Source organism: Sipha flava, unplaced genomic scaffold (assembly GCF_003268045.1).
Source record: "Sipha flava isolate LNK unplaced genomic scaffold, YSA_version1 340_pilon_pilon, whole genome shotgun sequence".
In the NCBI taxonomy this organism is placed as follows: Eukaryota; Metazoa; Arthropoda; class Insecta; order Hemiptera; family Aphididae; genus Sipha; species Sipha flava.
Window position 1 is genome coordinate 182,737 of NW_020273032.1, and position 15,020 is coordinate 197,756.

Here is a 15,020-nt window from a genome sequence, read left to right on the forward strand (position 1 = left end):
TATTGGTATACTGTGTATTATAAGAATATGTAACAAACATTGGTTTGCTTTAGAATAAAATTATACCAAAATAAATGATGGCTAAAAAAATAATCTAAAAATTTCATATCATATAAGTACCTAATTTAAAATACATTCGAAAACATATTAGTGCAGATCAAAATAAATCAATTTACAATAAAAATGTTAGAAGTTACTTCTATTATAACAATATACAATTAAATCTAATAAAACAATAAATACTTAACAAAATAAAATAATAGATTTTGAAGAATTAAAAAAAAATAAATACAAGTATATATAGCTATATGTATAAAGATCACAAGATGGCATTGGTTAAATGTAGACAATAATTACTCGTATGTACATCACTGAATAATGCAATTTTTATTTTGATGAATTAGACCAGATCGATTGAGGTCTCTTGCAATTTTATCATCCTCTTCAATTCTGAAAATAAGATAGTATATTTATGTATTAATTATACATTTCTATTATAATTATAATAAACCACCTCAAACAAAATAAAAATTTATAAAAAGCACACAACAGTTTTAAGCTGTGAGATTAGAATAATAGTGTACAGGTAAAATTTTACATAAATTAATTTTATTTCTAACAAGATGATTAAATATTTAGGATCAATTGTATAAAAAAACGGAGGTTTTGGCATGGATGTAAAACATAAAATTAAGTGCGGTTTTATGAAATGAAGAGAAGCGTTGGGCATTTTATGCAATAAGAGAATTCCAATGAGACTATAAAAATATAAAAATAGAAAATAAAGACGAGTGGAGGTTTAGGATAAGGGTAACCTACTCGAATAGATGGGGAAAAGGCGAAGGAGAAGACTAGGTATTTAAATATTTTTTAAATCACAAAAAATATAAAATTAATTAATACATACGCTCTTTCTTGAGAATCTAAATGATGAACTAATTCATCTCGCTTATTAACAATGTTTACTAATTCTGACAACAATAAGTTTTCACGACGTTTTTGTTCTTCTGTTTTTTGCCAATCTATAAAAAAAAAGTTCAATGATAAATAGAAAGCATATTTATTTTATGAAGTAAAAATTATACCTTCAATAGCAATTATACTTCTAAGTTCTCTTATAAGCAATTGATACCTTCTCTCTAAATCATCTTCCTTTTCCCTATAAAAATAATATTTTTTTATTTTAGGTTAGACTGTAATAAATAAAAAATGTAAATAATATATTTTAAATAATTTATTTTTATTTAATTAGCATTTTTTTAATGATAATTAAATAATGTAATAATTCATTTATATATTATATATCTTTAAAAATTTTTATTTATTATTTATGAATTATTATTTTATTATTAAATTATCATTAATATTTAATGTATTTGAATTTATTTTATAATAGAATAATTTAAATTTCTATAATGAATCATATACTTTTTTTAATTTAAATTAAAAATATATAAATATACTCACAAAATATTCAACTGCATTTGGCGACGTAATAAAGCATTTTTTTTATTAACCAACGTAAACCATTCAGTCATGAGAAATTCTTCCCGTTCACGATCATTTCCTATACAAAGTAAAATGAATTAAAACCAAAAATTGATATATTTTGATCGATAGCTCAAATAATATTTATTTAATTTACCTGTGTTCATAACTTTTCTAAGTTCTACTTCCAGTTCATCTGCTTGGCAGTCAATTTGCTTCTGTTCACGTTCTAAAGACTCCATTTCATTTTGAATGTAATTGATTTCATTCTTAAAATTCTATAAACATACAATTATCATTAAAAAATAATTTGTCATTGATTTTATTTTTTTTAATATCTTACATCTTTAGTCACAGAACTTGCATCCAGTATTGAAGTGAAAGATTGTAACTTTTGAGGACTACTTGAATCTAAAGCTATAACGCTACTGTTTTTACTAGACTCATATGACTATAAAACATACAAAAAAAAAAAAAAAAAATTGTGTTACTTAGTATTTTTTTGAGTAATAAATCTATTATACCTTGTCATGATGAAATAAACTGGTTTGAGATCTATCAGAAACTGGAGATACCGAACTCCTAGCACTCCCATTGTTGTAGCTTGTAACTGTAGAAGACGAAGTAGAAACATTAATATTTTTACGTGCTTCTGCTATTAATTTTTTAGCTCTCTCTCTCAACTGCTGTTGTCTTTCTTCTTCATTCTAAAGAAAATAAATTTAAAAAATTATTTTATATATGGTTCTAAAAAATTAAGATAAAATGTAAAATGTATTCAAACAGAAAATTAATGATATACTTAAATGAGTCAAAAAACGATATTATTATATTTACCAACTTTAGATGTTCTATTCATGTAAGAAACTCAATTCATACTAAAATACCTTAATTTACTGTGAAATATCCGGTATCTAGTGTTTTGTAAGTTAAAAATAATTCTTATAACGATGTCAAAAATTACATGGTATTCGTATCAAATTGATACTTAAAGCTACATTACCTAATAAATATAAATTAATATTATGGACAAGATGTATAGATAAAAATATTACTACAGAAATATGCAGCATCAATCGCAATTGTAAAAAGAATTTATTGAGAACACTAATAGAAATGATAAAAATGTATAAAAGATTATTTGCCGACAGTTGATTCTATAGCCGTTAATAATAGTCTATTAGTATATTTAATGATATAATTTATAATCAGTGCAACTAAAAGAACTGCAAACACCATGGAATAGTGTGATAATGTGTACCAAATATAATTACAACTATTATACCAATTAAAATAACAAGAAAAATCAATTTGGCATTATTAATTAATTTATCTAATAATTAACCAAATATATATTTGAATACAATTATTAATTATTATTCACCTGCAAAAAATAATATAAATGATTCGTGGATTGCACAATAATTTTATTTTTAAGTGGTTAATCTTACATAGTAGAATAATATAATTAATCAAGTTCAAATTTATCATGAAAAATCATTAAATAATAAGTAAAATAAAAAAAAAAAAATAAAGAAATTAGTATTCTATTGATATTTCTAGTGAAGTATTTTATAATTTTGTAACATTATTTCAATAGTGAACATTGTTATGCATTTTTCTACACAAGTAATTTTTATGAAAAATTGAAAAAATTGAAAGTTAAAATATTGATATGTCTCCATAATGAAAAATATTTATATAATAAATACTATGTTTATGAAATTTTTTTGTACTCTTTCAATTGTACATATAGATCATAATAAAAATAATTAATATATTTAGAAAACTTAAATTCATAAATAGATTAAAGCCAACATATATTGTATAAATGTAGCAAATACAAACATACATCATATGTTACTTTAATCCAAATAAATATTTTTATTATTCTTCAGCCTTAATATTTTATTTCAAATTAATATATTTTAATTTTTAAATAAATTATAATTTATTGCTATAGGAATTAAAGCATGTCCATATCAACTTGTTTGAAATATAATAAATTTACTCACACTAACCTGACTAGGTGTTTGAGGTAAAGAACGCCTAGCTGCTTCTCGGCGAGCTTGTTCTACTAGTTGACGAGCTCTTTCTCTGAGCTCAATGTGACGATTAGTTGTTATTTTCTATATTCATAAAATCAAAAGCATGCACTTAATCATGTTAATAACAACAATAATAAATTATTATTTGGTAAAATCAGTTCTCAAAACAGAAATGTTAAGTTTATTATAAATGTATACACATCAGGTTTTCAATCAAATAATTAAATATTAAATAGGTGCGTTTTATAATTAAGATTAATATACCTGTTTAGAAGAAACATGATTTTTATTGGTTTCTTGTAATGATTTTGGTTCACTATTTTTATCTCCAGAACTTGTACTTTTAAGGCTCTAAAAATACAAAAAAATTTATTAAGTTAAATAATTATACTTTAAACAATATAAAATACCTCACTAGTTGATAGAGATCTTGTTAACCTTTTACTTCTTTCGCTAGAGACATAAGAGGAACTGAAATAAAAAGATAAAATATTTAATTTCATATATATATCTAAAAAATTAAATACAATTATACTTTTCATCATCAGAAACTAAAGGATCGGTTAGCTGCCTCTTTGTTATCAGTGATGATTTTGACGATTTAATCTAGTAAAATTAATTTTAGATAATTATGAATAGTAAAAATATTTAAATAATAAATTTATTTTATTTTCAAATAAATACCTTTGGAAAAGATAACTTTTCCTTGGATGGAGATAATACTTTGTCAAAAATACTTTTTGAACCATTTAAAATTTTATCAGTAATTCCGTCTTTTACAGATGGTATTGAAGGATATTTATTATTCTGATCATCAATATTGTTATCATTCTCACTAAATTTTGTTATAATTAATATTGGTCAGAAATGTCATAATAATAATATATCTTACTTTATAATGGTGCCAAATGGTTTTTGAGATGTATCATTTGGTTCACTATTTCTAAAAATTTCTTTTTCAAATAATTGAAATGATATATCTCTATCAGGATTATTAAAACGACCAATCATATATGATGATTCATCTGCTGTCTTACCAATTTGTTGTACTTCCAACTCATGTCCTAAAATATATTTAAAATAATCAACTATAAATATATGAATATTTAAAATTAATTACAAACCAGTAAAATGAGCTCTTAATTGATATAAGTATGTCATAACAGCTAATTTATCAGGAACTGTAAGAACACCCATATCAGAAGGTTCGATAACACGGGATATGCCCAAAACTTCTCCTGCATCAAATGCAGTTTTACAATTTCCTCGAATATCATGGGACTTCAGTGAATCAAATTCGCTGAAATATTAGTACACAATTATTACTTTGTGTCATTTGCTTTCTTCATGGTTGGTGCCATTTATAAATATATAAATAGTATTAATATATATATATATATATTTTTAAACTAGTATAGAAATAATTTTCTTACAGAAGGTCAGGACGGAAATAATGAATTATAGCACAGAAAGCAAGGCCATTTCTCCAAGAAGTTGTGAGGTTGGTAACTTTAACACCAGGATATCCTTTAGTTATATCTTTACACCATTCAAGCAAGTCTTGACCAGGGGTAGTAGTTTCAGTACCTTTAGAAGAACTTTCAGAACTAATCTGAAAAATATAATATTAAAAATAAAAATGGTAATTTATAAATTATCATTAAAAATAGATAAAATAAAATTTACATTAACTATATAGTTTAATTAATTTAAAGTTATTCAATATGATGGTTAGATATGAATAATTTTAAAATATTTTATTTTACTTACATCTTTCAAATTTAATGGTTTTAATAATGCTCGAGTGTTTTTTAGGCTTTCTCCAGAACCATTTTTATTTCTATATAAAAAAAACACACATATATATATACATATATATATTAACAGTTAAGACTATGATTTGTAACTAGAGGTCTCAATTAAAAATGTAAATTAATACGTATGGAAACACGGAGTACATGAATAAAAATTTATATACATGTATACTTAATGCACGTGAATTTAATATACCTATTCATGTAATTTAGAATATTGAAATTAAAGAAAATATAAAACACTAATTATGTGAATAATTACTCATGTACATGGAGTCTACAAGTAAACGTTTATATATTATCGAATGTTAATTTTACATAAATATGTGAAAACATATAGACATGAAATAGGAAGCTCTATTTGTTTACCAACACAACTAATTTTTATTAATAAATTGATTTTCTATGAAATTGACCCTATTATTATAAAAAAAAAAAAATCTTACATATTACAATGATTATTATTTGTTGAACCATTTTCAATGCTAGAATTAGCATTGATTGATAAATTCAAATTTTCATCATCCTCTAATAAGTTTTCTTGTTGAGAAGAATCAGTTTCTAAGAAGTAAAACAAAAAAACATAAATAACAGAAATTAAATAGATAACAATTATATAGAAATAACAAATATGGACCACTAACTTACCATTAATAGATGTACCGATAAAATCGGGATCACTTAAACTATTTGTTAAAAGTTCAATTTTGTTGGTCATAAAAGATACATTGGTCAAGTCTTGTTTCAACAGAGAATCTAAAGAAATTTTTTTTTTTAATAATAAACTATCTCTGTGACAATAACTCAACAAAAATATAATTACCTTCAACTTCTTCTTCATCAAAATCATCAAGTGGAGCAATATCACTATTATTTGTACTAAGGAGACTAGCCATACTCATCATATCTTCATCTCTTAAAAGTAATAAGAAAAAAAGTTAAAAGATTGAATGTGATAAGTAGTTTTTTTTACACTTATTTAATTACATAAAAGAGATTTAAATATAATTATTTGTGAAAGAAATATTGATAAGTATGCAAACATATATATACTTATATATACAATATATACTTTTAACCATAAATTTAGAAAATAAATGTTAAATTTTATTTTTAGTCATATTTAAAAAAAAAATTATTTAATTTTAACTTCCTGAAAAGACAAATATTATTTATTTTTTAATGTAACTTAATTTATTGTATAAAAAAATTAAATTTTAACTTATAATGAACATTTATTTACAAGTTTTTTTATGATGCTTTTAAAAAATATATATAATATATATCAAATTGAATAAGTCCTTGAATATTAATTAAGTTCATTTAAAATCTCTTTACTCATGTGATATAATGAAAAATTGAAATTCCAAGAATATGAATCAAATTTCAGCAAGAATTAAATTATAGTTACGACTGTTAAATTTGATTATAAAATAAAATGTAATTATAAAACCATTAGTTATACTTTTATTTAATTAATGGCTACACTATTAATATCAATATATTTATTTTTAATTATTTACTTAAAAGCTTTAAAAGTAATTTAATACTAATAATATATTTAACTTACGTAGCTTTTCCTTCCCTCAAAAATACACTAGTTAAAGTCATTTCAAGTGTTGCAGAGGTTATCTTTTTTGAAGTAGGTTTAAACACCAATGTTATTTGACTTTGAGTAGAATCTACACTAGCATATTTTTTCATATTTAACATTGCAACTGCTATTTGCCGATGTTTTCCCAAATTACTTACCTATATAAAATTATTAAATTATAAAAATGTTAATAAAATAAAATAAATATTGAGATGTATTTGATTCATTTAAATCTTGGTAATAAAAATGTATATTTATTTAGTCTAGTGCTATTAAATTATACTAAAGAAAAATCTTAGTGAATCATACTAGATTATTTTTAATTTATTTTTTTTTTCATTAAATTTAGGAATGGATAGTAATATTTATTTTTTAACAATACATTTTTTTGTAAATATTGATAAAAAAAAATACTTCCATTTGTTTATACATTGTGTATAAAAATTAAATTTTATGTTTTTAAAAAATAATAATATAAATTTAAATATGTATGTAATAAAATTTTATGAAATAATAATAGACTTACATCTTCGATGGCAAAAGTCCATTCTTTATCTTCATGCTCATTACTTCGAGGGTCTTTAAACAATGTTATAGAAAGTTGTTTATTTTCTGGTACAGGCCAAATTACTATTCCTCTTAGTGGATCTCTCATTGTAGGTTCCCACGGTAATGCTTCACTAACAAAACGGCGGCTTCTACGACTCAACACTACAACCAATTTGTTTGGAGTCCTAAAACAGTAATAACAATTTTTTAAATAAATCCTATTGATATAAAACACAAAAAATGATTATAATACATAATAAGAAATAATAAATTACAAAATAACATACAACATGCATACAATGATTTTAATTAAATTGGAACCAATTTATATTTTAACACATGAAATGCTTACAGCAATACAATTATTCAAGGCAAATTATTAACTTAAAATTATAAAAAAAAATTTAATTAAATTTTTTATTTAAAAAATAATTAAATTATAAAATATAAATGTTTTTGAGTTAAGGTTAGTATTGTATTCATTAAATATAAAACTCAAATAAATGTAATTTTAACATAACATTAAAATAATAATAAAAATAATAGATATAATAATTAAATAAAAATTTAAACTTACCATTTAGATGTAGTTTCACAAATAATTTGATGATATGATATGGTAAATTGAAATTTTGTGGCTCTTTTATTTACTCTTTGAAGCCGTTTCCACACTGAAGCCATATTTACTGACGCATTAGTTATCTTTTTTTTTAATTTGAACTTCATCATTGTAAATTAACAAAAAAAATTGTATATCAATTAATTTCCAAATATAATATTGTAAAAGTCAAGTTATTTAAAATCTAATTTGATAAGTGAGCTGTTCTGTTGCCTAGGTGTTAGTGACATGAATTAAGTATCAATACTAAAAATGTATAATAAATTATCTATTTAATAATATAAATATAATTATAAACCAAACTAATACTATCTTTCATGACCTTTAACCACCAATAAATTAAATTTGCTTTATCAACATTTCTTTTTTCTCATATAATAGATTAACATTTACCCAGAATTATTTGTTCAGTTTATATTTAAAACTACATACTACACACATATGTTAAAATATTCTTTAAATATTCAGTTTAATTTAATTTTCACAAGTTATCCTAAAGTTTATCCTAAACTAAATAAAATAGTTTATTTAATGAATAAATACAAAAATTAATATATACTAAGGTAAGATATAATAAGAATTTAATCTTTACTCTGATTTATAAATTATTTTAGTAAATAATTAAGTTAAATTTAATTTAGTGAAAAAGACATTTATTTGTTAAATTAATGAAACTATAATATTAAATTGATCCTTAAGTTACATAATATGTAACTATATATATAAATTATTATATATTATATAATAATTTAATAGTTAATAGTAATATTTTGGTTCTAAATGGTAAATATCAACTACTTCTATTATATAACTAGATCATTATTGAAATAACTTATACACAAATCAAAAATACACTGTCAATAGTATTCGGTTAGATCCAATAAATATTCATTAAAACATGTAAGTAGGTACTACAAATTAATATTCAAACAGTATTTAATTAAAATTGGTCAATACATAATTTAAAAGGTTAATTAATTTTAAATATTCATAAAAATTCAAATATACCTGTTGGTAATAAGTAGGGCTCGAATGCTTATGCACTTAAAATTACTATAAAATGTATGCGTTTACGAATATGCACTAAAAATGATAGAATATGCATTTTTAACTAAAATATTTTACCAAAATAAGCACAGAAAAATGTATTTTGCCTTAGAGTATCAATAATTTAAAATGTATGTATATATAGTATCTACTTAATTTAATTTTTAAATAAAAATATACAATTTATTTATTTAGAAAACAATAAGGAAGATAAAATGTTAGTCTATGGCATAATGGTATTTTTAAATGTTATCAAACTTGTAGCTGCACCTGTGATCTTAAAGTAAATTTTTGTAGTGTAAAAAAATTCTTTCTACATCTAGCTATAGATATTATTAGAGCATACTTGAAAAATGCAAGATAAACATAGTGAAATTAATTGTATAAGCATAGTTCCTTTAAATATTTTGTTAGTTTTAATTGTTCTTAAAAAGTTAAAAAATTGTATTGAAATATATATTTACAATCTTAAAATCCCAAAATGGTATTATTTGATTCAGTAGAACACGAATCAAATTGGTACCTAAGTTAACATTAAATTGGATTAATTAAAAAAAATACAATTTCATAAACATCAGAGTACTACTAATAAGGTATGATTGATAAATAAATAAATAAATACATTTTGGATTAGATTCAACACAATTCATATTAAAATTGTTTAACATAGGCATATATAATATACATATAAAATAGATCCCTCAGCTACATACAACTTAGTATTTAATTATTAAAATGAAGCATGTAGTATTGTATCCATTAAAGCGTAACTTTAAAATATTATAACCCTTTTTTTAATTAGTTACAGCAATAAACATTATCTACCTAAATTTATGAGTATTTTTTAATTTAATTGTGATTATAACCCATAGTTTAATCACAATAAACTTACATTTGTATAATTATTTTATATCGAAAACATCACAAGAAACTCATTAAAAAGGTAATTTAAAAGTAAAATATAAAAATTTTATTTTGAAGATATTATTGAAATAAAATTCTGAGTATTAGAATATAACAATATATACTAACATTTGGCAATCTACCAATGTAATAAACATAAATAAAATACACATACATGTGAACTAAAAAACAATAATAATTTGGCAATAACTAGACAACCTTATTTATAAATAGCTATTCTGGATGCGTATTAACATTTCAAAGATATAAATCATTAATTAATAAATATCAAAATATATCAGTTGGTATACTCAGAAATTCATATAAGTAATTAATAAGACTTAATATTTAATAATTTCAATAAGTAATCTCAATCAATTCTTTTATTTAATTTAATAAATTGCATATATATATATAATATGCTTGTTACAAAAGAACAATAGGAAATCTAAATACTTTTATTTTTATAGATTATATAATGGAGTTTTGAAAGTTTTACATTGAAATATGACAAATTTTTGTTAAATACTTTTTTGATTATTAACTTCATTATTAATTTCATTTAGCTTAAAGTTTAAACAAAAATATATCTACTTAGATAATTTAATACCAATTTCAAGATACATTTTTATTATATTATAGTTTTTAATCAAATCCTTTGTCTAATTAATATTTTCAATTTAAATACAAAATAAACAAAATTGCTGCAATGTTCAATCAATAAAAACACCTACTGATATTTGCTATGCTAAATACATATTAGCAATATAAATATTCACTATAAGACTTTATTTAAAAATTTAACTAATTATAACAAAAAGCAAGAATACCTAATAACTGACGGACGAAAAAGTTCTTTTAGGATTCCCTGGTTCATGAAATATTTTTACTAACAATAGGTGTACTGCATAAAAGTTGGTAATATTTTTATCAGGCATAATTCTATCTGAATATCATTAGAAATGCCATTAAGCAAGTGGTACAAATAAAGTGAACAAAGTGGTGCGTTGTACAACGATAAAGAACGGGATTGAACGTTACTCCATTAGGTAACGTTCGGCAGAGAAAAGAAGCAACAGTACGGGATGCTATCGGTCCGTACTGATAGACGTACATTGCAAGAGGTTTGGATGACGTAAAGCGTCATGTCGATACATGCGTATCGGAAAGGTACAATGGTGAACAGAGAACACGACGGACCTCGTAGGTGTAAACGAATCATTTTTCGCCCACGCGCCAACTGACAGTGGCGAGAAAATCAAAGAGCGCGGCACTTACCCGGTGGCGACTGCGTCGGAGGCAATTCCGGAGCCGGACGAGGGCGGACTCAGCGGCGAACGTCACGGGTTTGGTGGCGCTCACCCATCATGGCAGACGGGTCGGGGTAAGCTTCCGGTAGGGTCTGTCACTGCGGAATAACACGATATCACCGTTGCGCTCGGTCGGAAGGAAGGAAGGAAGGAAAAATCCGCTGGCTCGACACGCGCTGATAACAGACGGAATTGATTGGTGACAACACCAGCGGCGGCGGAGCGATAGGGAGACGGGAGCTCACGGATTTGAGATTAGACACCAACCGACCGCTACGACATTGATACTGCCGCGATGCGCGCGCGTGTGTACGGTACGAGTGCTCGGTTCGGCGGCGTCCAACGTATTCTCGCGGCGACCGTTGCCGCCACTGACACGGTAGAACTGCTCCCTCCGACCCGTTTTTTTTTTGGTGGGGGGGAATAGCCAGTCCTAACAATGGGGGTGTGCGGTTGCCGAAGGGTTGTGCGCCCCCGAACGGTAGACGGACGCTTAACAATAACACGATTATACGTGTGTCGACGACGTTCGGACTGACGGCGGTCACCGTGTAACGGTCAGGGCCGTATTCAAGGGCTCGTTCGAGAAAACAATAGCCCCCCCTCCACTCCCCTGAAATATTCAAGTGAGCGGCAAAATTTTTACGACGATTCCAAATGAAAACGAATCGATTTTTTGGCGCTCTTGGCGGAAAATTATTTACGAATGATAAATAATTAAGATTAAGTAAACGAAAAATAAATGTAATATCGTAAAACCATTTAAGCCATTTAGTAAGTAGCGTATACTACATACAATAGTAAATACAATTTATATCCAACCTCACCTATTTATGAATATTTTATTTTACATGGCATTTTATTGAGATATATGTGTTGAGTGGCTTGATCTCGATTTGTATGGGGATAGGAAATTCATACCGAAGGGCATCTACCACCGAACAGTCTTATAAACGACAAATTTTTATAATTTTGTTTAATTAAAACTCAGCTATTATTTTGGTTTTTTTTGTTAGTTACAAATATCGTGTAACAGTGTACTGAAATGGAGTAAATTAATTGCAATAGTATCGAGTGGTTTGAAGACACTTGTTTTCAGATTTGTACTTTAGAGAAGAGGAACTGCAATGTTGTTGCCCCTGGGCAACATAATCTTAAATACAGCCTTGGTGACAGTACAGCCTAATGTATTCATAAGCGTGCAAACGAGGAGTGTCAGGTGCGCCCGGGCACCCTCGACATTTTGTAAATGGGGCCCTACAATTTAAGTCCAAGACTAAGGGGCCCGTATTCTTACTAATTTTGCTCAAATTAAATGTAATTTATTCTAAAATATTTGGTAAACAATAAATCATGTTTCGTAATAGGAAAAGTAAGACTAAATTTTCTAAATTTTCATGCAAAAACTTATTATGATATTACAACAGCTACAATTGACCATAAAGTTCAAAGCATAATTATAATTGAAGCTGTGAGAAAATATACGAGATTCAAGATATTAATTGGGACTAATATACCACAATATTAAGCATAAAGTTCTGTTTATTTATTTATTTATATATTATAATTTATTAAATACACCTACACGTTTTGTTAAAACAGGGCCCAATGTATTGCAGGCACCTCTTAAAATACAGGTCTGCGCACGCGTATGAATATATTGTAATAATGAATTATGAACAGACGTCCTGGGGGTGGTTGCCGAACATCGGTGATAGAAGTACTCATACGGCGTTCGATTATTGTTTGTCGGTAGAACGATTCGAGAGATGAAGACTCAACACTGATATCGTGTTACTATTTTTATTATAATTATATATTAATTTAACATTTGAAATACTTGTACGCCTATTCTGGTGATAATAAACACCTGTGCTCTCGAGCACCTCTAACGGGCAGGTGCGTTCAAACCCAAGTCCTCCTGAACTTTATTGATCGTTATATCAGAACGCGATGAAATCATTTCATATGAACTCCAACCCCTTTCCTTCAAACCTAACCGCATCGCCCTCGGTTTTTTCAACGACCGGTGTTTGGCCGTCTTTAAATAGCGTTCCGTTAATTAATAAATTAATCTCATTACCGGAATACATGTCCACATCGCAATACGATTATAACAACAATTTATCAAGTCGAAATATAACCATGATGATCGCACCACCAACGCTGCACCATACACACAGGCAGGTAACTAGGTTGATTGACGAACAACTGGCTTATCATAAACTAAATAGAATAATGTATAATAGACAACGCATCAAATATTCCATCTCCAAGGAGAAAAATAATTATCATATTCTTGCTGCTTTTATTAAATGCGTTTGACACAAAGAACTACGATACAAACTGTACAGCCACAGAATATTATTATAACTAAATTATTCTGTAGTACAGTAAAATGTATATTTTATGATAACAATCGATGACCGAGGTATACCAACGAGTGAGTTTTTAAACTCGTGTTGGGATACAATAAAAAAATAATATGAATATGATAAACGCATTTTACCAATTATAATTCAGTCCAAACGAAAAAGGAGATTAGGAAATGGTTTTATTTTAGTCATCTTAAGCTTCGGTTTTTTTTTCCCCATCTATGGAACGTGTTATTCTGTGTTGCACAATATTCTATGTTTCTTAAAACACACTCTATCGCAACGTTTGGAAACATCGAAAAAAATTCCACGGTTTTTCAAAGGTCATAACTGTACACGAATTGAGTGCCCATACTTTTTAAATTGTTTCTAGGTGCGTTCTTATTGAGTTATCGATTTAAGTCGCGTTTTGGCGTAGAACAATGTTTTCGGTTTGCTTCTAATGTGCGTACGTATGTGACTCACAAACATAATATGATTATAAAAAAAAAAACTTTTATGATTTATGGGGTTGAAGTATTTGTCGCTTCGCTTTTTAGATTTCTGTGGTACTGCAAGTTACGAGCGTGTGAGAATTGTGGACAAGTTGTTAGGGATAAGTAAAATATTATTCATATTTTGCGGTGATAGGACGGATATATTTTATATTTTATAGAAGCACAAAGCAATAACAACGAGTCATCGAATTGTTCAATAGATTCCAATTCTCGAGTGAAGGTCGGAATAATATATATATTTTACATATTTTAATGTTAATGTAGATTATTCTTATATCTAAAAATAATATTGGCTATTATAGCTTTGTTTTGCAATTTCTCTGAAACAAAATGTGTTAAGACCATTATACTAAAATCATGGTACAAGCTTGAAAAAATCGAAATCACACTTATTCATAGATACAATTACAATAAAATAATATAAATTAATACGCGTGTCTCGAAAATAAAAACATTAGGTTATAATTCAAACGTTTATGAAAAAATAAAAATATTATCTGGTTCTATATATTAATTTGATATATCGAATGTATTGCACAAATGACGTATAGATATCTAAGTCCAAACACAAATTTATTTATTGTATCAAAATATAAGTGTAAAGTACCGACAAGAAACTATGACCTAATGATTTATTCTCTGTTGCGTTGGTTGTTTTTTTTTGTTTTTTTTATTTGAAATCCTTAACGAAATACCTCGCATACAAAAATCCAAGGTCAGTATAATACAGTTTAAATACATAGATATATATAAATATTGAAAATCTTATTCATATA

The 15,020-nt window shown here is 25.9% G+C and overlaps 1 protein-coding gene across 3 annotated transcripts; it reads right to left on the bottom strand.

The window, feature by feature from the left end:
* Nucleotides 1-273: 273 nt before the first annotated feature.
* Nucleotides 274-11,745, bottom strand: LOC112687323 (EH domain-binding protein 1). 3 transcript variants are annotated; one of them, XM_025559962.1, is made up of 23 exons: nt 11,341-11,745; nt 8,071-8,213; nt 7,471-7,678; nt 6,921-7,102; nt 6,174-6,265; nt 5,999-6,106; nt 5,797-5,911; nt 5,307-5,376; nt 4,970-5,148; nt 4,661-4,836; nt 4,429-4,600; nt 4,221-4,371; nt 4,072-4,142; nt 3,947-4,007; nt 3,801-3,887; nt 3,504-3,617; nt 2,013-2,195; nt 1,832-1,939; nt 1,646-1,766; nt 1,468-1,567; nt 1,086-1,159; nt 908-1,022; nt 274-450 (listed from the first exon to the last, which is right to left on the bottom strand). In XM_025559962.1, the coding sequence occupies exons 2-23, from the start codon at nt 8,172-8,174 to the stop codon at nt 369-371; spliced, it is 2,673 nt and encodes an 890-aa protein (XP_025415747.1). In that variant the 5' UTR covers nt 8,175-8,213; nt 11,341-11,745; the 3' UTR covers nt 274-368. The 3 variants fall into 3 exon arrangements, with proteins under 3 accessions (XP_025415747.1, XP_025415748.1, XP_025415746.1); XM_025559963.1 differs by lacking the exon at nt 3,504-3,617; XM_025559961.1 differs by lacking the exon at nt 11,341-11,745 and having other exon boundaries at nt 3,510-3,617; nt 8,071-8,222.
* Between the last annotated feature and the right edge of the window lie 3,275 nt (nt 11,746-15,020).